At 38.3% G+C, this 23,463-nt stretch overlaps 1 protein-coding gene across 3 annotated transcripts in view; it reads right to left on the reverse strand.

Moving 5' to 3' along the window:
• Positions 1–726: 726 nt before the first annotated feature.
• LOC122788117 (transcription factor CP2-like) overlaps positions 727–23,463 on the reverse strand; it is a 343,940-nt gene continuing 321,203 nt past the window's right edge. For 2 of the 3 annotated variants that reach the window (XM_044055053.1, XM_044055055.1), the window contains exons 13-15: positions 20,811–20,956; positions 19,950–20,001; positions 727–1,441 (exon numbers count right to left, since the gene is read on the reverse strand). In XM_044055053.1, the coding sequence (XP_043910988.1) occupies positions 1,404–1,441; positions 19,950–20,001; positions 20,811–20,956 (236 nt within the window). In that variant the 3' untranslated portion in view covers positions 727–1,403. The remainder of the gene's footprint in view (positions 1,442–19,949; positions 20,002–20,810; positions 20,957–23,463) is intronic. The other variant, XM_044055054.1, reaches the window with a different exon arrangement.

Here is a 23,463-nt window from a genome sequence, read left to right on the forward strand (position 1 = left end):
ATTTGAAATTGAAATTCTTTAGTCAAGCACTTCCATCAGACATCCCTTTAGTTATTGCAGATCCTTTAGGTGAAATCCAACGAATGCTGTCTGTGCTGTAGCAACTGATTGTTTCTAAAGTCAGACAATTTGTTTTTATTAAACCTCCTAAGATACTGAATTTACTACTGTAAAAAGGATCATAGTATATACAAGACAATTATACACCTTGCCAACAAACACACGCAAGGTCTCCCAGCCCCTTCTAAGGAGGGCAAGGCCTGTATTTAACAGAGTAAATGTAAGGATACGTATCCACTTGTCCAAGTAGGGCTTGCAAGATGACAGGGAATCACATTGCTTGACCTGTAGGGAACATAACCCAGAGCAGGGGAAGGTGCTGGGTGTTGAACTTATCCCTCCATCTAGTTTTATTTACTTCTTGATGTAGGGTGAGATCTCCTATTCTGGTGTTGGCTGCACTATCTGACTTATAGTGTCAGATGAGGTTATGGATAATAGGATCCCTGAGGGCATGGTAAGCCGAGAAGACACACATATCATCTTCAAGAGTAAGTCAGCCTGCAGCAAGACTTCTCAACAATCTGGCTGTTTAACTCACTGATGTAATCTGTTTTGTGCTTCTTGCTTACAGAATACTTATTAGATGCCCTGCTTGACAGAAATTTCTGTTTACAAGTGGTGACATAAGCAGTAACGACAATAGAACATTACTAAAATGCAATGTTTAGTATACAAAATGTTTTTTATTAAACTGTAATAAAATTAGATATGTAGAAAAATTTAGGGCAGTGGTACAGTTCACAATATATTCAACATAGCAGCATTGCTTTTATGCTTCAAAATATTTCAGTTGTTATGTCAAATGTAGTCAAAAGTTTACAAAAGTCATAATTAATTGGGACATTTAAACATTTTTAAATAATTTATATGTTCACCAGTGAGCCAGAATGTGTATTTTACCTGAAATATATGGAAATAAAGTGTTTTGTGACAACAAGAATGCAAATTAGGAAAGACTTTCCATCTCATCAGAAGAATGCATTTTCTTCCAAGTTTCTTTTACATTTTCCTTTGTAATTTTGCTTATGAATACATATATTAAAGATATTTAAAATAAAACATTAATAATTTACACATTTATGAGAAGTCCAAAATAGTAGTATTTTTCCTTAAAATATTTGGAGTGGAAGTCCTCTGTGAGTACCTGAATTCAGAGCAAAGCACGACTTTCCATAGCATCAGCGGAGTGCATTTTCTTTTGCATTTTCCTTCGGCAGTTTGCTTCTGCGATAAGATATAGAGTCTAGACTCCAAGATGTTTGGGTTTCTGACTTTCTGTGTTCCTTTCGGTTCCACAGAGAGTAGCTATACTGAGCTTTTAATGTTCGCGCACCAGTTGTTTATCTCAGAATCAAGTGATAGCCTTCTGTGTGTTCTACTGTGAAAAGGAAAACAATTGTTACTCATTTTGCCCATTACAGAACAACTCATAAAACAGAAGGTTTGCAATATGTGTTTTTTGTGAAATAGGTTAGACCAGTGATGGAAACCTTTTGGGCTCGGCGTGTAAAAAATTCAGAAAATGCCTATATTGACCCTGCTGGCATGTCACCCCCCCCAAACAAAAGAGAAACAATTCTTTACATATTCATTTATTTAAAAAATACAGTCTAATCGTGTGCTACTATGTATTATAAAAGTAAAAGAAAAATAAGTGACTTACAATTGAGAAAACAATATGCGCACTAATAATTGGGCTTAAAAGAGTGCACCAAAAATTACCCTAATTTTAATAGTAATTTTGAATTGAACTGAAATAATATGGAACACATTGCATTTGATTTGATTAACATCAAATAATTACTTTTTTGTTGCTGAGTTTTAATAGATAAGTGCAGGGTCACATATTTCTTGTATTTTTGTTCATTCAGTGTATTTGGTAACTGGGGTGTTGGTGAACACTGGTATGTCACCCAAAACATTGTGGCATGTCACCTTTGACACGCGTGTCATAGGTTCACCATCACTGGGCTAGACATATTTCATGGATTTTACTTAATATTTTAAAAATTGTTTTGACATTAAGTAGTTTTTATATTTCTACCTGTGTAATATCAAGACTTTTGCATGAAAAACTGACATATATTCCCATTCATTTTCAGCCTTGCTAATTTTGCCATTAGTGGCATTTATTTAAATATGTGGTGTATTACAAATATTCTTTTATTCTAATTTCCATAGCTAATTTATTCATTGTGTACTGCTTTAGTTGAACATACATACTAAACAGATGTAGCACAATTATTTTAAAATGCAATTACTAAAAACAGTTTCATTGAAGAAAACTGAAAAACAAAACTCTTCTCTGAAAAGTGCATCTAAAAATGATGTAGTACTTTTGGTGAGGTGGAATGCTCTCCACAGACCTTAAGCAAAGGTTTGTACATTCCCAAACCCTTTTTTTAACGTAACTAACTCCAGGACTGATACTTTGGAAGATAAGGAAAAGGAAACGACTATGTAGTGCTCATAATGGATTTATTTAGTCTGTCTTGCAGAGTGGTATGTTGTGAAAAAAAATATTCATTCATTCATTCAGAAATACAGAAGAAATATAGAACAGGTGTAATATTTACATACATGCTTACATAATTTTAAGTGGTGGATGAAAAACGTTTGACACCGGCTTTTCCTTCTAGGTTATATTATACCTGAAATTCCCATATAATTATTAAATTTGATTTAAAGACTGATAAAGGCTTGGGCTTCTTCATTGCTTCAGGCAATTGGTTCTTCCTTATCTAACTTTAAGGAGGCATGGAGCAAATTGAGACATACCTCTCAAACTCTTAGAGCAAGACATCTGGACAAAGCCAATAATAATTGAGGGGACAAAGTCCCAAGAATAGGGACACATTTTAAATGTTGCTCTGACAAGCTTAGGAAGTTGATAGAATAACAGGTTGTGCATTTGTGTGTATTTTCTGAAGGGTATTCTGTCTGAAACTCAAATGACTGTCATTAATTTTTACTTCAGTCCTCACAGATCTGCCATTGATTTGCCAGAAAACCACAAATTTATGAGAAACAGAAAAAAAAATAGGAAGCAAAAATCTGGACAATTTGGAGAGGTATGAATTCAGACTATGTACCCAGCTTGTTTTTTTACTAAGTGGTTTATAATCCATTATTTTTGCTTAACGTGATCTTATAAATCTTACTGCATCTGTTGCTAGTTTTGAACATTGCTTTCATATTCAGTCAATTTTTGTAAAATGAAATGTCTTCTCCAGTAATACCAAGTCATTTACTATTTGTCCTCCTTTACTATTATATTTATTTCATCTTTATATTTCCAAGACAGCTATACTTCCATATTTTGACATATTAATTTTTTCTGTGCTTAAACGATAGTTAAGTAAGTACTGGTCATTCAGCTTAGCCAAGAACAACTAGTGCACGTAAACCCAGGACCAGAGATATAGGTTTAAGCATTTTCATATCTTCCACATACTTTGCCATATAATTCCAGAATCAGATTTGATCATGATAAAACAAATCTTACTAAAGTGATTCCCAGTTTTCATTTGCTAACTGCAGTTTTACAGCCAGTTCTGCATCCAGGCTAGCATATTTGTTCATTCCTATGTGTTTTGGTTGGAATTGATTTTTCTGCATCAGAAGTCTTTCAAGATCAATATGTATTATAGCCACATAATTATATTGACATGAACATGGCTAGAGGGTTGTCCATGAACTGTTGAGCATCTGTTAATATTTGATTTCCACTTTTTGTATGCATGTTGAGTTATCATTTCAACATATTTTCCTTTAATTTGTTTAGTAATATTTTCAATGGGTATATATTTAGAGAACTTCCCTACCATATTGCCCAATGCTCTGATAATGATCTACAGTATGGATGATGCAGTAGTGCAGCGGTATTGTTGTCGCCTCACAGCAAGAGGTTCTCCAGTTTGATTCTTGGCTGGGGTGCCTTCTGTGTAGAGTCTGCATGTCCTCCCTGCATTCATGTGGGTTTCCTCCATGTGCTCCAATTTCATCCCATATTACAAAGACATGCGTCCTCAGCATTTCTGCCCAGGCCTCCACTGAAAATTGGCTTCATTCCAAGTTGGACTTTCCCCTTAAACAAATGTTAAATAATAAAAAAAAAAAAAAAACAGTGCTGTATTTATTTGCCATTGTGCATAGGCACTTTATTCCTGCATGGTTTGCATAGATTTTAAATAATTATATTAAAATATTAATTATAAGTTCACAGGTGTTTTTATCCTTTCCATTTGTAACTATTTCCAGCATTGGAACACCGTTCTGTAAAGCAGCATTCTGCTTTCTATGCATCACTTGTTATCTATGGTATATCATGCTCTAAAGCCATTATTACCTCCTGTATTTTGTTCTGATGTATACTTTCCTTTAATGAATTGTGACTGCATTCAGTATGTCACCTGCGGATGTTTAGATTCATAGACTGTTACTAGACTAATGACCCATGGGGCCTTTCTAAGCATAGCCAAGTTTTCTCAAAAGGATGATGAGGTCCTGCATCCAAACAGGGCAATGAGGAGCAGGCATTTATAAGTTACCTCTGTCCATAAGGGGACATGGGTGCTGGGCCTGGTGTACATTTTCTTCCCCATCCGCTTGTTTAGGTTGTGCTAAAACTAGGTAATAGACAAACTCTGCTTCACATGGATGGGAAGCCTGTTCCATAGGAGTGGCAGTCTCTGGGACACATATCCGTCTCTCCAGCATGTTCTGTTTTTGTTGCAGACAAAATTGAAGTATTTCTAGTCACTCTTTTATTTAGGTTTACTTCGTTTTCTCTTGTTGCTGTATTTCCCCTCTTTATACTGCTTACTTATTTTGTTTTATTCATTTGTTAATCAGGTGACCCCACTGGATAGGAGAGTCGCTTTCAGGAGTGACATGCCAGCATTGTGGTTAAGTGACTTGTTCAGAATCATACAGCAGGCAAAAAGAGGTGGAAGGAATCAAACCCTCTACGTTGATTACAGCAGAAAGCTTGTTAGCACTTTAGACCATTAACCCTCTGTGCTAACTGCCAGACAAATTGTTGGGGGTTGTTTAGTTAGCTATAAATGCTAACTTATTAAGGTAATCTGTATGTTTTATGAATAAATACTTTGTTCTGATTAGGGGAACACATCTGCACCTTCAACCTTCAGTTTGATTTCTTCGACATTTGTGAATATAGTCCAGATGTTGTGCTCAGAGGCATTCCACACATTAATATCACAGTTATAATCACAAAATGTAATTTTATTTTCACTCACAAGTACTTTTCTAAGTGCTTATGTTATAGCCAGGAGTTAATTTTTAATGTTTGTTCAGATTAACTTTACCCCATGGCTCCCCCTGATAAAAGTGTAGATTTTTGTTGTTTTGTTATTGTTTTCCATATTTTGACTTTTTGAAAAGTCGATCATATGGTCTTGACCATATGAAGTTCGACTTTCCGTTGAGCTGATCCTCTGATGGGATCCTAATGGGCACACCACCTTACATGCGAGAAGGTGCCCCATTATAGTGAATGGACACAGCACACATTACTCCAGGGGAATTTTCATGGTAGGAAATACCAAATGTATTTGAGCATGGTTAAAAGTTTACAAAACTTTTTATTAAAAATGTTCCAAACATATAAGTATAAATAAGTGGAAAAATGCATCATGGCACTTGACTCATTAAATGCTATGATGCATTTACTAACATCAGTAAATCACTGTAACAGAGAATGCAATCAATTTATTTTTTTAATTGAGTTAGTGAACTGGTCCTGCTCATACTGTGTTCACTTTTGAGCATGGCTATTATAGCAACGTTAAATACAACATATGATTGATCATTTTAGTGCAGCCAAATAACTGCACGTTTTCAAATGGTGGAAGGAACCAGAATAGTTGGAAGATACCTATGCGGACATGAGGAGAACATGAAAATCTTCCAAAAGACAAGTGGCTGCAGGTCAGGACTGAACTGCAGACCTTAGAGCTGTGAGAAAGAGATCTTGCTACTAATACAGACTACCTTCTTAGGTGCGTCATGGTGGCAGAGATAACACACTGTAGTATGTTTGTACAAAATACTAGGGGAATGCTGTCATTTTGAAAAGAGGAAAAGTAGGATGAACAAGAAGAAAACAGATAACATTTCTGCAGTAAAGTCAGATGTTGGCACCTAGGACCCCTCTCCTCCTACAGTGGTGACGGGCTTCTGTACTAATGTGTTTGACTGACAAAAATATTGTTAAGGTGTGGGACTGCAGAATGATTTTAGGAATAGTGAGCTTTGGAATGTCTCCCCCTCACACACAATATTTGCAACATATACTTCCCACTCGTGGATTGCTTAAGGAAAATATTTCCTGCTTAGTTACCTCAGCATTTGAGCCATCATAATGACACTCTTCACAAAAATGCGTGTTATATGCAGTATGTGTCATCATCCAAACAGACTGAAAGGCCAGGATGCAAAAAATAAGAAACAGACTAGAATCTTGAAACACACCAACTTCACACTTCATGTATTTTGTTTTTAGAGATTAGTTGTTTATCCTTATTAACTGCCAGAATTACAATACTTGGGCTAATATTTTGATTTTTTACTAAATGTGCACTTTTATAATAATAACAAAACTTAATGTAAGCTATATTTGTAAAATGTTTGAAATACTGAATTTAATGTCCCCTGTTTTTAAAGAAAGTTCTGATTTTTACATAGCAGTACAGTCATCCTGTAATATATACTACAGTAATGGTTAACGTTTCATATCCTTCCTTGCTGTGCAAAGATTAAATTAACTTCCTAAATTTGGTTTCTGACTTAGATTGCCTTGACAGTTACAACATAATGGACTAACCCTGGCTTGTATTCTTGAAGAATGCACACTCCCTGTGGACTGAAATAATTTGTTTTGAGAAATGTTATACTGCTTTTCACCATCAACATGAATCTCAGCTGTCTACCATGCAGAATTGTAAACACCCTGTTATTAATTTCATTCTAAACAGTTTATTAAGATGTAAACACCCTAAGCTCACAGCTGTGTAATTATTCACACACACACACACACACACACACACACACACACACACACACACACACACACACACACACACAGATATATCTATCTATATATGCGTGCAGCTGTGCATATGTGTGTCTGCATGTGATACAAATGTATTGTACTATAGGAGTTTAGGTAATGGGTTTTACAAGTTTATCATACACTGCAAGATGTTTCATGTACAATATTCACCAGAAACTATGTGTGTGTGTGTGTGTGTGTGTGTGTGTGTGTGTGTGTGTTTGTGTGTGTGTGTGTGTGTGTGTGTGTGTGTGTGTGTGTGTTTGTGTGTGTGTGTGTGTGTGTGTGTGTGTGTGTGTGTGTGAGTGTGTTTGTGAGAGTGCATGTGTGTGTGTGTGTGTGTGTGTGTGTGTGTGTGTGTGTGTGCGTGTGTGTGTATTTTGGTGTACAGTAGGTGAATTTTTTTTAACCTTGAAGTGAGCATATTTTATTTTATTTTTTTAAGTAAATGTACATATAGAATTGGGTTGGAGGTTGTTTTAGATGGGCTACTGTTTGAATTGAGTGTCTGTGTTTTGTGTGTATGGTGTGGAAGGGCCAAATTCGGAAAGGGTACCATTATGTGTACACCTGACTGTAATGTAGATGTATTCCAAGACAGCCCTACCATGGTACTGCAACACGATGACATGCAACATTACACCATGGTGGGCTGCCTCCTTGGCATGCTAAGTGCGAATGAGGAATTCTGGGGCAGAAGCATATGCTAGTTAATCATGTGCTCTTCCTCAGAACTGCCTGTAGGAAGGCATTTATGCAACAACTCCTTGCTGCCTGGGGTAATGACCACTGCCAAAAGGCCATGTTCATCCATCTCTATGCAGGTAAATTCTGGGGACTTTAGAGATGAGTAGTGTTATGGGATGTGTGAGTGTATGTATGTGAGGGTCTCAGTGTGTGTGTGTCTGCACAGGAGGTCACAGTAGGGTAGTTAGTGAGGGGGTAAGTTAGATTTGTGTGTGTGTGTGTGTGTGTGTGTGGGGGGGGGGGGGTTGGGGTGGCTGTCATACTTCCACATATCCCTAGACTAATGAGCAAAGCCTGTGATATTGGGTTGGGGAGACCACAAGCCACCTGGGATCATTCTAAAGATGTGGATCAGGGAGAAATTAACCACGAGGGATAGCCTTTATCATTGTGCTTTAGTGGCACTTAAACTTAATGAGAATGGGGGATCCACTAGACACCAGGGAAAACTCTAAAGATGTGGATTGGAGGAGAGCTCTAGATACTAGGGGTACTTTAATTAAGTTGTACCTACTTTTCATGGGCCTTTGTCAAGACTTTCGATGTTTTCAGGTTGAGAGGTATGACATGCAGGTAGGTGGGCAAATATGCCTGAAGCATTAGCTGTGAAAATAGAGTCTGAAGAGTGAGCATGTGGAAGGTGGGTACTTGAAGAAAAGGTTGAGGTGAGAGAGCTGCAGGATGGGTCTCCATGGACCATCCTTTCTTGGGACCAGGAAAAGTCTGGAGTAAAAGCCCCTTCCCTTTTCTGATGCAAGGATTGGTTGGATAGTCCCTTGAGAAAGGAGGCTGTCCAAAGCTGGTTGGAATAGGGGCAGTTGGTCCTTTGGTGGCTATGGGATTCCTCTTAAGAGTGGAGGAAAGGCCCAAGTGATGAAGTAACCTTTTTTGATGATTGACAAGACCCACTTGTCTGAGGTAATGATTTTCCAGAAAGTCAGACAGTGAGAGAGTCTCTGGGAAATGGGTATAGGATCTGGAGGGGGGAGGTAGTCACAGACTACCTGCCTTGTCCTGAAGCGGAGGTTTCTGGGTTGTTGTCTGGGCAGGCCTGGAAGGTGGCTGCTGCTTTCTATAACTCTTTTTGCCCCTAGTAGGAGAAGGAGGAACAGAATGTTTTCTAATGAATTGGGTATTAGTAGGATAATTTCTGTGGAATATAGGAACTGGTGACACAAACAAATGTTTCAAGTCCTGTAGTTCTTTTCCCTTCTGTTGAAATGTTTTGAAACTTTATGCTACTTGGGCCCCAAACAAGGCAGTGTTGTCCAGGGGAGCATCTAGAATTTTAGCCCTGATATCGTCAGGTAGGGGTTGGTACCTCAACCAAGAGTACTTTCTGAGCACTGAGGCAGTAGCTGCAGATCTGGCCGAGGCCTCTGCAGCATTATAACTGCATTGTCTTGTCACTTGTGAGGACAAGGAGATCAGGTTAGAGATTTGTAACTCTGTGGCCGAATCAGAGAGATCATCCAAGAGCTTTGAAGCCTGAGTCAAAAGGGCCAGGGAGTACTTAGACATGTGTCTGGCAGTTGATGGCCCTAAATGCCAAAGTGTCAGAGGCATACACCTTCTTACCAATTCTCTTCATAGTTTTGCTGCCCTTATCAGAAGGAAGGACAGAAGTAGATGGTAACAGTCTGGAGGGTTTATCTGCAGAGACAGAAATGGTACTAGGATCTACAACAGGGCATTTTATTAGAAATTTTGCCCCTTCTGGGACCTTATAAAATCTGTCAGGCCTTCTAGGAGCACGGGGTTGGGATTCAGGATTTTTAGAAGCTGCAGAAAAGGCATCTAAGAAGGCTGGTAGGAAGGACTGGTGGAATGGCAGAAGGTGACGGGGGTTTCCATTTGTAGGAGTTCATAATTCCTCTTTTGGACTTAAGACATTTCTGTGGAGTCCCACTTGAAAAACTCTCTCATTCGAGAGACAGTTTCTCCAAAGGTAAAGTTCTCCCCAGAGGAATCTCCCTCAGCAGAGTCCTCCTCTGGGGAGACATATCCTAGAGGGGAAGGCATCTGTGAAGCACAAGACAGAGAATCCTCTGAAGAGGAATCTGAAGAATCTTCATCCTCTACTGTAAGAGGCTCTACATTCTGAGGCATAGGGCTGATAACAGGAGGGGCAGCCAGAGGAGAAGCAGCCATGGAAAGCCTAAGGGCCATAAAGGCATTGAACAAACACTGAGAGAAAACTTGCCAATCAGGCAAGCTCTCAGGAGGTAAGTCACATGTTTGGTTTTCTGTTTCTTTTTTTTAAAGAAGAAACAGGCCTGGAGGGCCTAGGTTCAGAAGCCTCACTAATGGTTGAAGGACTGGTCTGGACGTTTGGATAGAGCCGAGGTTCCCCCTCGTGATCGGCCTCCAACATCTATGTTACCTCAATGGAAGTGCTTTCAGACCTTGGTTTTGCTGCCTCTGGAATGCTACTCACTATATCAGAGTCTTCTGGTCCTGTACATTCCTCCAGGTGTAACTTGGCCACAGGAGGAACGTTGGGTGGAAGAGGTGCAGCAGTAGGCTCAGGCCTGGTAACTTTGGCCTTCTTTTTCTGTGGCAGCAGTATGGCTGGACATCCCTTCCATCGCAAGAGCAAGATGTTTGAGGTATTGGTTCTCTAGATAGATAGATAGTAACGGCATACAGACAGCTGTGAAGAGTCTTTGGGACAAAGGCCTGACAAATTGCACAGGACTTATGGTCTTAGCTGGGTTCTAGGTGGAAAAGACACAGGTCGTGGGCGTCCTTATAAGGGATCTGACCTCCACACCGACACTTTCCTTTTCTGGATGACATGAACCATGAAAAGAACAAGAAATAGGCCCTGATGGGGTAATTAACTTTAAATCGCAGGATCCAATGGCATAGATGGCAGGATGAGCTGATGTTCGACTGGTGACAGAGAAATTCTGAGGGAGGTACATGCAGACATCACTTTTATGGAATATGCACCCTACTGCCAATGTCAGACGTCCCACGTATCTTGCAGTATCTTGTCTTGCATCTTACTAAAGCTTTTGTATACTGGCTGGACATTTGGGTCACTAGGTGGAAGCTAACCTGAAGGTTATGAATACTGCAACATGGAAGAGAAGGACATCTATAATTTATGTGCCTTAAGTATACTAAAAGGTATTCCAACTCTGTACCCTCCCACTGAGGATATTAGCACTCTGCACCACCACTCATTAGGACTTTAAAACATATATAAACTGCAAAGAGAAAGGAAAAAGGCTTTGATTTCTGCACCTTTGCCACTAGAAATCTCATTATTAACCCACTGCTCTAAATATGAAATTATTGCACAGGGTTTTTAATGTATAATGAGGATCTCAGGCCTGCAGCTGGGCTAGATCCCCGGCAGTATCAACCATAGCTGTAGATGTAAATTTTAACTAGTCCTACAAACGTAGTAAGTAGCTAGTATAACAGATTTTACACTATCATGTACTGACTGAAGGATATGAAGTAGGAAACTATGATGTCTGGTATTACTTCACTGTAATCATCCAGGATTTACAAAGGCAGGAAAAAGGAGACATCATGACATTGTCAAAATATAGAGACAGGTATGGGGTGTTTGTGTGTGATTATAAACAGGAATGCCTTTGCTAACACAATGCATCCTCTGCTACTGTTAACTAAAGTAGGAAAGTGCTGATCTGTGCTCAGGGTAGTTAATTGTAATTCAGAGACATGATAATTAGCTGATGATTAGGGTAATGTGTTTCTGAATTGCAAAATACTGCAATGTGAAAACGGGGCCTTTTTAGCACAACACTTAACATGAGTGGTGGGTTTCTTTTTAAATCCCAAGTAAGAGTTTGCATTAGTTTTTAAGAGTAGTGCATATAAGGAGGATTTAGGAAAAATTTTAGTAGCTTTCCTGTAGGTAAAACTATCTGCAGAGTGTACCAGATTCAGGGGTTTATGTTTTTATTATACTCTTTGTCTTGGGTTTACCATTACTGATATATATATATATATATATATATATATATATATATATATATATATATATATATATATACACATGTATAAAACATACAGCTTATCTGTCACTTCATCTAACTGCAGTGCATTGAAAATGTTATCTAATGACAGCAACACATTGTGTCACTTATAATTTTCATAACAAGGAAAGTTTATAATGTTTTGATTACTGACATGAGATTTTTTTACAGATGTATAAGTAATATTGTAGTTTGCTTTAAAATAGTGCATTGGATTGTGAGACCTGGTGGTGTACTTCCACTAATGGGTGACTGTGGAGTTGTAATTTATATGTTAGGGAGGTGGGGGGGGGGTGTCTGTTTTTTTTTTTTTTTTTTTTTTGTGAGTTTTGCTGGTTTAGATAAAATAAGTTAGGATAAGCTGTTTTGATAAAATAACAATGACCTATATATATATATATATATATATGGTTCTTTGCCATTAGATACTAAAAACAACATTTTGAAATACAAAATATTTAAACACAAAATCCTGAAAATGGAATTTGCCCTTTCCTCACTGCTTTGTGATCCTGGAGGTGGTATATATAATTAGTAGGGGTTTTAGAGGGTGCAGGAGGCTTGCTCTATGCAATAAATAGGTTTTCAACAATTTGTATATTGGACATTTTGTAGTTCAACATTTTCTTTTTTCACTCATACAATATATATATATATATATATATATATATATATATATATATATATATATATATATTTAATTAACTTGGCTGAATAGCATATATGTTGACATGCATAATGCCGACACACATTGATCAACATTATGCACATCAACAGACTACTACCAATGCTCCGAGCATTAGTCTTGACACATGCAAACATTTTAAAGAAAAAAATACAAAGAAAACATTGTTTCTTGCAGGATGTAATCCCCCTCCACACCCCACACCCTCTGCTAATTGTATATTCTAACTTTGAGATTGCACAATTTCAGGAATGGAAATATATAGGGTAACCTACAAACCGTTAATGAATTTTTTTAGCTCACCATGTATTGAAAATTAAATAGCACAAATAGTGAGATGAAAAACCTTAAAAAAAAAAAACACAAAAAAAAATGTTTTTGTAGGGGGCCATACCCCTCATCCCCCAAAAGTAAATATATCAACTCCACAAAATAGATAACGTTTTACTGTCAATACCTGAAAAGAACACATATCCATATATTGTTTGTTTATTTGTAATTTGTTAATTGGGTAAATGAGCTTGTCTACTGACCTTTTTCAGTTATGACCAAGTACGTTAATATATAACTTTACAGGCTAGAGCTTAACAGTGCAAAATCATAATACTTGTAAGATAATGGAAGTATGAAATATTTGACACGCTAACAAAAATGTTTATAAATGTACATATTTAGCAGTAAATACAAATATATGTGTTGGGTCAATATCCAAGATTTAGGCTAGATAATAAATCATACAGAGCATTCATATTGGAATGTAGGCACCATAATCATTTTAGCTGGCATCACAAAACCAGTTATTGTATAAATGTTCACTTAAGGAAAGAAAATTTGAAAGGTTGCAAAGTTTGGGTATTTTTAACATATCACAGTTCTACATAAATAACAGTATTATTTTCAATACATTATAGACACTTATACATGTAAAAACGTTTACTTTCTGTCTTATCACTGTCTGTGTGGAGTTTGCATGGTTTCTGTTCTGTCCGTGTTTGCTTGTATTTTCTCCAGGCACTCTGGTTTGCTCCCATTTCCAGATACATGCTGGTTTATTGACTACTGTAAGCTATCCATGTGTAAAATATAAACATACACATGCATATTAACTATCTATTTCTCTATCTATTTATATATAAATCACTTCCCCAGTTTACAAACAGATAAATTAAATATTCACCTTAGGTTTATGTTCCTTTTTGCTGCAGTTTGTGGCCTGATTGTATGTGTGCCCATAACCTTAACAATGTCTTTTAGGCTACACAGACATAGTTCATACATGATGCCATTGCTACCTGTTTGAAATAGCACAAACATCTGTTTGATAAACATGTATCCTGATCTGCATGTCAAACTGGAAAACTAGGCCAGGCCACAATATAGCCCTGTTTCTGCAGTATCCCTCATTCATGGTTATAGATGTAAACGTTTTGCATCTATAGGGTGAGCAATGAGCTACTGTTTAATTATTTTGCTAAATATTGCATAGAAATAGAATAGTTTTTCTACATATAAATGGGTCAGTTTTTGGTTAGTCATTTAAACAGGCATACCACTTAGTGACATAAAAGTATTCTTTTTACTTGTAAGTTAAGCACATGGATTTTTTGCTGTAGTTTTATGTTCTTGATTTTTTGGGGGGGAGGGGAGATTTTACTAAATGCTAAAGTATTTTCTGGTGTTCTATATCTGGTATCGTTGCTGATTACTTTATGGTAGACAGGCATTACCTTTTACTATATGGTTACCTCTTTTATCTAGTCCCTGGATGAACCATGTATATCTAATATGGACTAAGTCATATGCACTACTCCATTTTTATATAGAGTGGCCAGCATTGCCATTCAGCATACACTGCTTCAATAGCAGGGCATCTTGTTGCCATTTCATGCCTAAAGACCATACTTCATTTCTAGCTGTGTACTGCACACCTTAACTGAGATTATCCTTTGCCACTTAGCACAACTACCATGCAAAATTGTACAGAGTGTGTGTGCGTGTGTGTGTGTGTGTGTGTGTGTGTGTGTGTGTGTGTGTGTGTGTGTGTGTATGTACATGTATGTATATAGAAACGCACACACATATGCACACGCACACAAACACATACACACACATACACAGCCGTCAGTATGGTAATGGCAATCCTTTCATCTTGGTAGACTGACACTCACTGACAAATAATGAACGGGTATGTGTCTTACCACAGACATGTCTGTTCATAGGTTAATAAGATGTTACTATGCTAAAGACCACTAGGATGCTTACAAACCTCCACACACTATAAACCTTTTGTTTCTCAAGTATCGTATGGGAGGGGGCATGTTAATATGCAGGTACTAAGGATTTATAGGGGGGTGCTAGTTAGAATAATACTTTTCTTATTGACGGCCTCTGTCCAAGGGGACATGGGAGCCAGATCAAGGATAGATATGATTTCCCATTCAGTTGCCAAGATTTTGTTTGAACAGGGTCAGGGATGAACTCTGCTTTACATGGATGGGGAACCTATTCCATAGTGTGGGGATCCTTTGGGACAAATATCTGTCTCTCCAGCATGTTCTGTTTATGTCACAAGCAAAGTTCAGATCCCTGGATCTAGTGTTTGTGGTGCTGTTTGTTTTGCACATGTGCAACAGATCCATCAGGCCTGGGTCTGAAGAATCCCCGTAAGCCAAGCAAACATTCCCTCTCAGTGCTTGTTGGAGACAATACACAGACAGAGCCTTTAGGTGATCAGTGTAGGTCAGGAATTTCATGCCCTGAATTCTCCTGGTGAGAAACCTTTGTTGTGTTTCAACTGTTGCAAATGTTTGGTTAGATACATGCCAAACTGGGCATTGTATTCAATGATGGGTCTGATAAGAGTTGAGTACAGTGCTACTATAAATTCCTTGGATCTGGACACCATACCCTTGCCTATAATCTTGGTGGCATAGAATGGTTTTCTTATTATCTTAGCTACATATTGGTCAGAAGCTAGATTGATGGCTACAAATGTTCCCAAATTCCTTACTACTGGGTTGACTCTTAGAGGTGTTTTATTGATGGAGTAATTCACTTGCATTGACAGTTTCTCAAAGGGCATTATAATGCATTTTTTGGCATTAAGTTTTAGGCCATGGCTGTACCACCAGTCATTTATCTGTTTTAAGCCCACTTACAAGAGATTTGTGTCTTGAGGGGAATCTGTAATAGCTCCCAATTTACAGTCATCTGTGAACTTGGTTAGCCAGAGGCCTTTAACTTTAGCCTTGACTTCCAAGAGGCAGATACCAAACAGCAGCGGGTCCAGGATGGAGCTTTGGGATACTTCACTGTTGACCAGTCCCTAGGTGGAGGTGTTATCACTGATCCTGACTTCTTGGGTCCTGTGAGTCAGTCAGCAATCCAGTGAGCTATGTAAAGGCTTACACCTAGCTCAAAGAGCTTGTCAACAATGCCTGAGTCGGGTACTGTATCAAATGCCTTACCAGGTCAAGATATGCAGTATGCACTGTTTTACTCTCATCCATTGCTTCTGTGACCCTCTCAAAGAAGTCTTCCAAGTTAAACAGGCATGACCTTCCCTTAACAAAGCCAAATTGGGATGGGTCCAAAGTCTGTAGGTTGCCGATGTCCTTGTTTATCATTTCCATGATAATTCATTCCATGGCTTTGCATATTATGCTTCTTAGACTGATGGGTCTGTAGTTCCCATTCCCTGGGTTGGTTGATGGTCCATCCTTGTGGAGGGCAATGACTGTTGTGGTCCTCCATTCACTTGGAAAATAGCCTGTTTCAAGGCTGCAGTTGAAGAGTGCCTCATGTGGTCCTGATAGGTCTTTAGACAGCTCAGGAGACAACTGGGGATGTTGTCGGGACCCATGGAGGTGGTGTTCTTGGCTTTAGCAAGTGCTGCCAGCATCTGGTCCCTGCTGATATCTAGTGGAAGTATGTTGGAGGGGATTTCACCTGGTGGAACTGGGGAGTAGTGGGGGTTGATGTTTGACGTGAATTTATTAGCCAGTAGATTTGCCATGTCACCGTGATTGGCATAGGTGGTACTGTTCACCACCAGTACAGCACACTGTTGTGTGTTACCTCTAAGGTTCCAGATATAGATGAAGAAAGCTTTCTGATTGTCCTTAGCCTATGAGACTGTCCCGACCACATAGTTGCCCTTGTTTGACTTAATCAGACTTTTTAGTTTCTTGTTCAGTTGTATAAGAGAACACTTGTCTTTAAAGGAGTTGCTTTTCCTGATTTTGGCTTGGGTTTTCTTCTTTTATTATATACCTGGTTTGGATGAGAATTCCACCAGTGGGGTTTATTTTTAAGCTTTGGTTTGGGCTTATTTATGGTAGGTATGGCAGTCTCTGTGCAGCCATTCACATGTTTGTATAGTGACTCTGTGACTAATTCTGCATAGATAGCTGCAGTCTCGGGGTTGGGGGGAGCCTTGAATTTTGACAAACTGTCAATTACTAGGATGTAGTTTGCCTTTGAATGGTTTCTGACTGTTAATGGTTTAGCTAGATTTTCTGGGTTGATTTTTACTTCAAATGAGACAGCTTTGTGATCCGACCTCACAAGTGGGGAAGTGACATGGGGGTGGGGGTAGTGTGCAATGCTCACCCATGTTGGTGAGAACCAGATCCAGTACGTTTGATTCTCTGGTTGGATCACACACTATCTGTTCCAGGCTGTTTGTGTTAATAAAGTCCAGAAAGCTTTGTGCCTTTGAGTTAGAGGGAGTGTACATTTCTCAGTCTATAAAAGGGTTGTTAAAGTCACACATGAAGAGGGTATTTGGTTGGATGGTGACTGCCTCTAGTAGGTTTAGGAAAGAGTCATCAGAGTCTAAGGGGATAGATGGTGACTTGTAGCTATCCATGATATGAGGGATCTTACCTATGGTGGCTTGGACATGGATAAGCTCCATGGTATCATCCTGTTAACCAACCTGGAGGTATGTTTGTTGCTAACATAGACTGAAACACTTCCACCGTTGGCCCCAGTCTGTGCTGTTCTTGGTCTAAGTAAGTGGAAGGCTCTGTAACCTTGCAGTTCAAGAGTAGTTTCTATGACTTTAAACCAAGTATCAGTTAAGGCATAGATGTACACATTCCCTGGAGTGATGAAGGCTTGAAATGTGTGGAATTTTTGTTGAGGCTCTGAACATTGAGCAGTAACACCTAAAGGTTGCATGTAGACATTTTCACTATATAGGTAGTTTTGCCTTTTTGGCTTTGCCTAAAAAAATGCTCTAACTGGGTGGCCAAAAGTGTTAGCCAATATCTGAAAGTCTAAGTGGGACAGGTGCAACCTATCCATGGCAAAGCAACGTGGTCTTTTGATCATGTTATCCCATGAATGCTGCTCATTGCAAGGATCATATCTGCCTGTGACATATATTCCAAGAGATTCAGTGTGTCTCTTTTCTTATAGTCAAGTGAGGTATGTCTCAGACCATTTACACCCATGTGGACTATGATAGAATCTTATTGGTACCTGTGGTGCAGTAATTTGAGTGCATGCGTGATATTGCCAATCCTGGCTCCAGATAGGAAATTAACTGTTTTCTTCTCCTGTACAACCTGGTGAGTGGGGTGTCTGTGTATCACAAAATGGTGTCCCCATTGACAAGAGCAGTAGGTAAAGTGTATGCCTGCCTTATAGCTTTGCACTTGGGAGACCATTAGGTATAGACTTTTGTGAGATGTTTGGTTCTGCTTTTGGTGTGTGCCTTAGTGATTGCTAAGGAACAGTATTGCCATTAGGTGGTTTTAGTTTGGGAAGGTTTCTTATAAGCACCTCAGCATAAGACAATCTGTGTGTGTAGTGAATGGTATGTGTGAGGAATATAATGTGGGTATTCCTGACAATCTCATTTTTATGAGAGATTTTTGCCTCCAAGAAAGTTATGTATTTACATCTCTGCATACTGTGTTATTTTCTTTTATGATTAACTGGTTGTCTAAGAGCATGAGACAATTGCTACATTGAATCTACAAAGCTGGTCACAGAGGCATTGTCGTGTAATAGGGTTGGCTGTTTAGGATCAAGGATTGGGTTTTAACAGGGGTCTCCTAGGGTAGTTTCTGGGGTTAAGGCCAGGATGTTATACAATGTTAGGATATGGTAGTGCTATTCAATACACATGCTAGCTGCTCTAAACTTATTTCTGCCCAATGCCACACTGTTTAACAGGTTTCAGATTTAATTCTAACTTAATAGGTACATTTTACTGTCTATGTTTTTTTCTATTATACAGGGCACTGATAACTGATGTGGCTCGGTGGGCGGCTCTGTGCATTGAAAAAAAAAAGCTTAAAAACTAACTTGTTTGCCATGTAGCCAATAAATAATCACACTGAGCTTTCTGCAGTGCTTCCCAGCTGAAAGAGAAAAAGTAAACATCTCACTTTATCTACAAAATGATGACAAACCATCACCTGGATGAAGCCAATCCAGCAAACTAAGAAAGGGGAAAGTGGTAGTCCATCACTGACTGATTCAGTGGTCTTTACGGACTATCAGGGTGCCTTGTAGAAACACATCTTGTATATTGAACATGCGCTCCTGGAGTGTTTAAGCAGTGTTGTTTTTTTTTCTGAAAAGTCATGACCTATAAAATGCAGTAAAGTGTGCATTTTAAAATTGTTAATAAACAGAAATTGCTAGAACCAATGGACCGCTTCACTTGGATAAAATCACCACATGCTAAAATGTCTAACACCCAGTGTCTGTAGGTGCAGCTAGAATATTCTCAGAAAGGTTCTGTGTGTGGGGCTGCCAGAAGACTCTATTCTATTAGACTGGAGTTTGACTTAAGAGATGTTGAATCATTCTTTTTTCATCTAGAGGTTTCTGGGTTAGGGAAATTACTTTTAAGATTTGAAATGTACTTCCTATTAAAGGTAAATGGTTAGGCAAAATATGCGTGCTGTATGTTTTATTTGGTAGGTAGGGGATTACAACAGAATGAAAAACAATATAAAACCTGTTAACTCATATGTTTGTGCATTGCAGTAGTTTAGCTTTTCATATATAATTACATATATTCTCATTCCCACCCCCAAAGATTATAGTGAACAAAGCAATGATTCTATTTCATTTTATACAGCTTTAAAATAATATTTGCGGTGTTCATTTGTAGTATCTCTCTTATTTACCTGAACTAGAGGATTGCATTGTTATATATTAAGAATATGAATATATTAGAAATATTACTTTTTGCAAAACGTTTATCAAAACTTTGTTTTGCATCAAAGAAACATTTTTATGAAGTCAAAGCTGTGTTACTGTACTTTTCAAGCATTAATTACTTCAAAACTGAATATAGAAGCTGTATGATTTTATAAAAACGTGCCATGATGATTCATACCTTTTTTGGCAGTTACAATGAAACACGATTCATCTAGCAAATTCCGGATCATCTGTAAATTAAAACGCATGTGTTACCTCACTACAACATTTTAATCACCGTTGCCAGCATAAGCATTTCATTGCAGGTGGTTTATGAGTGTGACTGTCGTACTTAGCACATTTTAAATGCATTGATTTGCATTATAGGGGATAATCATCCGTCCTTCTCCCTTATGATCCCCTGTTTATTCAGTCAGAAAACTAAATGTTGTATTTAATCCCTTCACCACAGCAGAAGTATGCAAAGGCTACATTTTTGACCTCTCTCTCTCTCTCTCTCTCTCTCTGAAATAGCTTTTGTTTTCACGTTACAACCTTGACTATCCCTATCATACTTGCTGCATATATCAACTGCCAAGACACCATCTCCTAAATATACCTCTCTCAACCCTTCTAGTTCCTTCTTTATGTACATTAATCACCCACATATTATTCCACACCTCACACAACATAAACTTCTTTACTCTCTTTCTGTTTCACATAATCAATACTTTCAACTTCTATCAACCTCTGCTGTAACACTGTTCTTTCTTTCTTACGTGTACACTCTATCACATTAGATTTACATGATTTGCCAAGGTATGAATTGTACAGAAGCAGTGTAACAATTTCTTGAAAATAATATTGATTTAGTACTGAGTCTATTGCTACCTAAACAGAACGTGCTATTTACCTCTTCTTTCTAGTTACCTCACTTGCATCTGTGGTATATGTTATTAATTTTAATCCTTAAATCCTTTCATGTATGTGTTCTACCCTAGTTAACAATTTTAAACAAATAAATAAAATGTCATACAAATACAATCTCATTATCTCTTACCAGATCATTAACAATAATGTGGATTCCTGTTGGGCCTTGCCGGTAAGTATGGTGAATCTGGTTGGGGGAAAGGCTGAACAAAGGTGCCAGTTTACGGTTCAGCTCAGCTGTTGTTAATTCTTCCAAGTGCATTTCTTGATAGACCACTGGCAAATAAATGAATTAATAAATAAATAAATAAAATAAACAAGTACATAGCTAATCTTTTTTTTTTCCAAATATCCTTACTGATTTTCAATAACAAGAAAGTCTATAATATAATAGGAAGCAATACATGTGGTTCTAAAATGAAGACTGTGGAACAATTGCAAGCTTGACAGTGTGACGCCTCTGAAATGGGGACTTGACTGTACAACCTGTTATTTCAATGATTCTATACAAGCAAGGGTTTGGGGGGGGGGGGCGTGGCTTGCCTATAGTTTTCTGCTGCAAACTCAGGGATTATACAAGCTCATTTTGCAGGGGAAGAGATAAATGTTTTCTGATGCGGGTGGTTAGAATACTTCAGTGTGTTACATTCTGTTCACTTGACCAAATCACAGGAATGTTGTGTGTAATTTGGAGAGGCTGGATAGAATACTGGTTTGATCAAAACTGTTTTTCTGAAGAATGTTAGCAGATTTTTATATGCAGAGTTGCAAAGTTCCTGTGTGCATTTCAGGGAGGAGGTGATTCTTGCCTTGACCTGGAACTATTTCAGCAATTCATAAAGAAACCTCTGGAAAAAGGAAGCTGGAAAAGCCCACTCAGGCTCTGCCATACACTGCAGTGAGGGAAAGGTTAGTTTGTTTTTGCTTTCTTGTATTTTGTATTGTTTCATTGCCTTCTTCTGTTTTCTACAGTATGCATACCTCTCAACCATTTAGAGCAAGAAATCTGGACAAAGCCATACATAAAAGTGGGGCAAAGGCTGAAAAATAGGGACATTTTTTAAATACTGCACTTACAAACTTAGAAAATTGACAGAATAACAGGTTTTGCATTAGCATGAATTTTTTGAAAGGAATGAAGCCTGAAACTCAAATGTCTATCATTATTTTCTAACTTCAATTTTAAATGATTTGCCACTAGTTTGCCTGGAAAATAGACCAAAAATATGACACACAAATCTGGACATTCAGCGAAAATGTGTACAATTGAGAGGTATGACATTGTTGTGTATTTTCTTTACACTGTGTTTTACTTGTACTCTAATTTAAATGACATATTTAAAATAGGAAAGAGACCACCTCTGTCTCTTGTGAGTTACAGAAATTCCACTCTCTTACCCTAGAGGTGTTGTGCTTTTAAACTCAGCAGTCTTGGTAGTTGAATGCTGCTTATGTTAATTTGAACACATTTTCTTCCTTCTCTTCTTTCATTGACTGACAGTAAGGGCAAACATCATTTTGTGAAATCATTCCCCTCCACCTATTTACATTTATTAGCCATCCCACTGTATTCCATAGACCCAGAATATATAGTGCCCACCCCCTTCCAGTCTATCCTGTTCTTTTAAAATGACTGGCTCTCCCCTTAGATTGCTGAAGCTTGAGTTATCCCCTCTTTTATCTCTAACTGCATAGTTCACACAACAACTCTTAGGATATTAACCTATTTTTTCTATTTTACCGTTAATAGCTGCAACATCTATTCCAAGACCACCATTTATTGGAGAGCACATGTTCTGCTTGTCAGTAGTCATTTTGGGATTAGTGCTTCTGTTTTGCTCTTGGTGAGAGAAGGAGCATGGGGACATTATTTCCTGGAGACTGCTGATCACCAGAAAGCTTAATTACTGCTTCATAAGTGCCAGCTTGGAATTTGTGCCTATATTTTACTCCTGGTGACAGAAGAAGCAGAGGGCATTGATTCCTGACAGTCTCTGACTGGGCAGTGAATGTCTGTGTTGGACCTTTCTGATTGGTCTGGTTGCTATTCAAGGCATCTACTAGGAAAAGGCCACAACAAATCTACACACCCCTGCATTATCTAGGACAGACTGTTAATCACCAAAGAGCCTCTGGTTTGCTTTTCATCTTGGGATCGGGGCTATTGTCTCCCTTCTGGTGGGAGAAGAATCAAAGGGGCATTGTATTCCAGCAGCATGAAGCTGTGGTGAGACCAGCACTAGTAGTAGCCAGGCAGTAGCCAAACAGATGAATTCCTTCTTTTAATCATTCTTCACAAAGCTTATTCTTTCTTTTCGGTAAGTACTGTTTGATTAGCTGCTATCTAACCTACCTTCAGAATATCTCCCTAAACACTTCATCCATAAATTGTCAGGGTCTACTTTAGTAGTTTCCACTCAAATGTTTGGCAGTACCCTTTATAGATGCAGACACCTTGAGCTGACATTTTTTCCTGTAAAAGCACCCTTGAAATTTCACCAGTACCTAGTTGTACATACGGCAACTAATTTGCAGTGACAAGCACTGCCCCCAGAATTGCAAACCTTATATTCCTGATATTACTTTGTATTCTCGCCTCAACCTTATAATCAATAAAAAAGGGTCTGTTGCCATGGATATGAACTTTCCCACTATCTCTGTTATAAGCTTAGTGGACATGGGCATCCTGAGGCAATGTAGTAATTGCCTCATGTTTACTGACAACCAGCTAATTCTCAAAATGATAAGGTATGTGAGAGATTATTTACACAATGTCACTGGAG

This window comes from Protopterus annectens, chromosome 13.part0 (genome assembly GCF_019279795.1).
Source record: "Protopterus annectens isolate FY-2018-M chromosome 13.part0, PAN1.0, whole genome shotgun sequence".
Classification (NCBI taxonomy): domain Eukaryota; kingdom Metazoa; phylum Chordata; order Ceratodontiformes; family Protopteridae; genus Protopterus; species Protopterus annectens.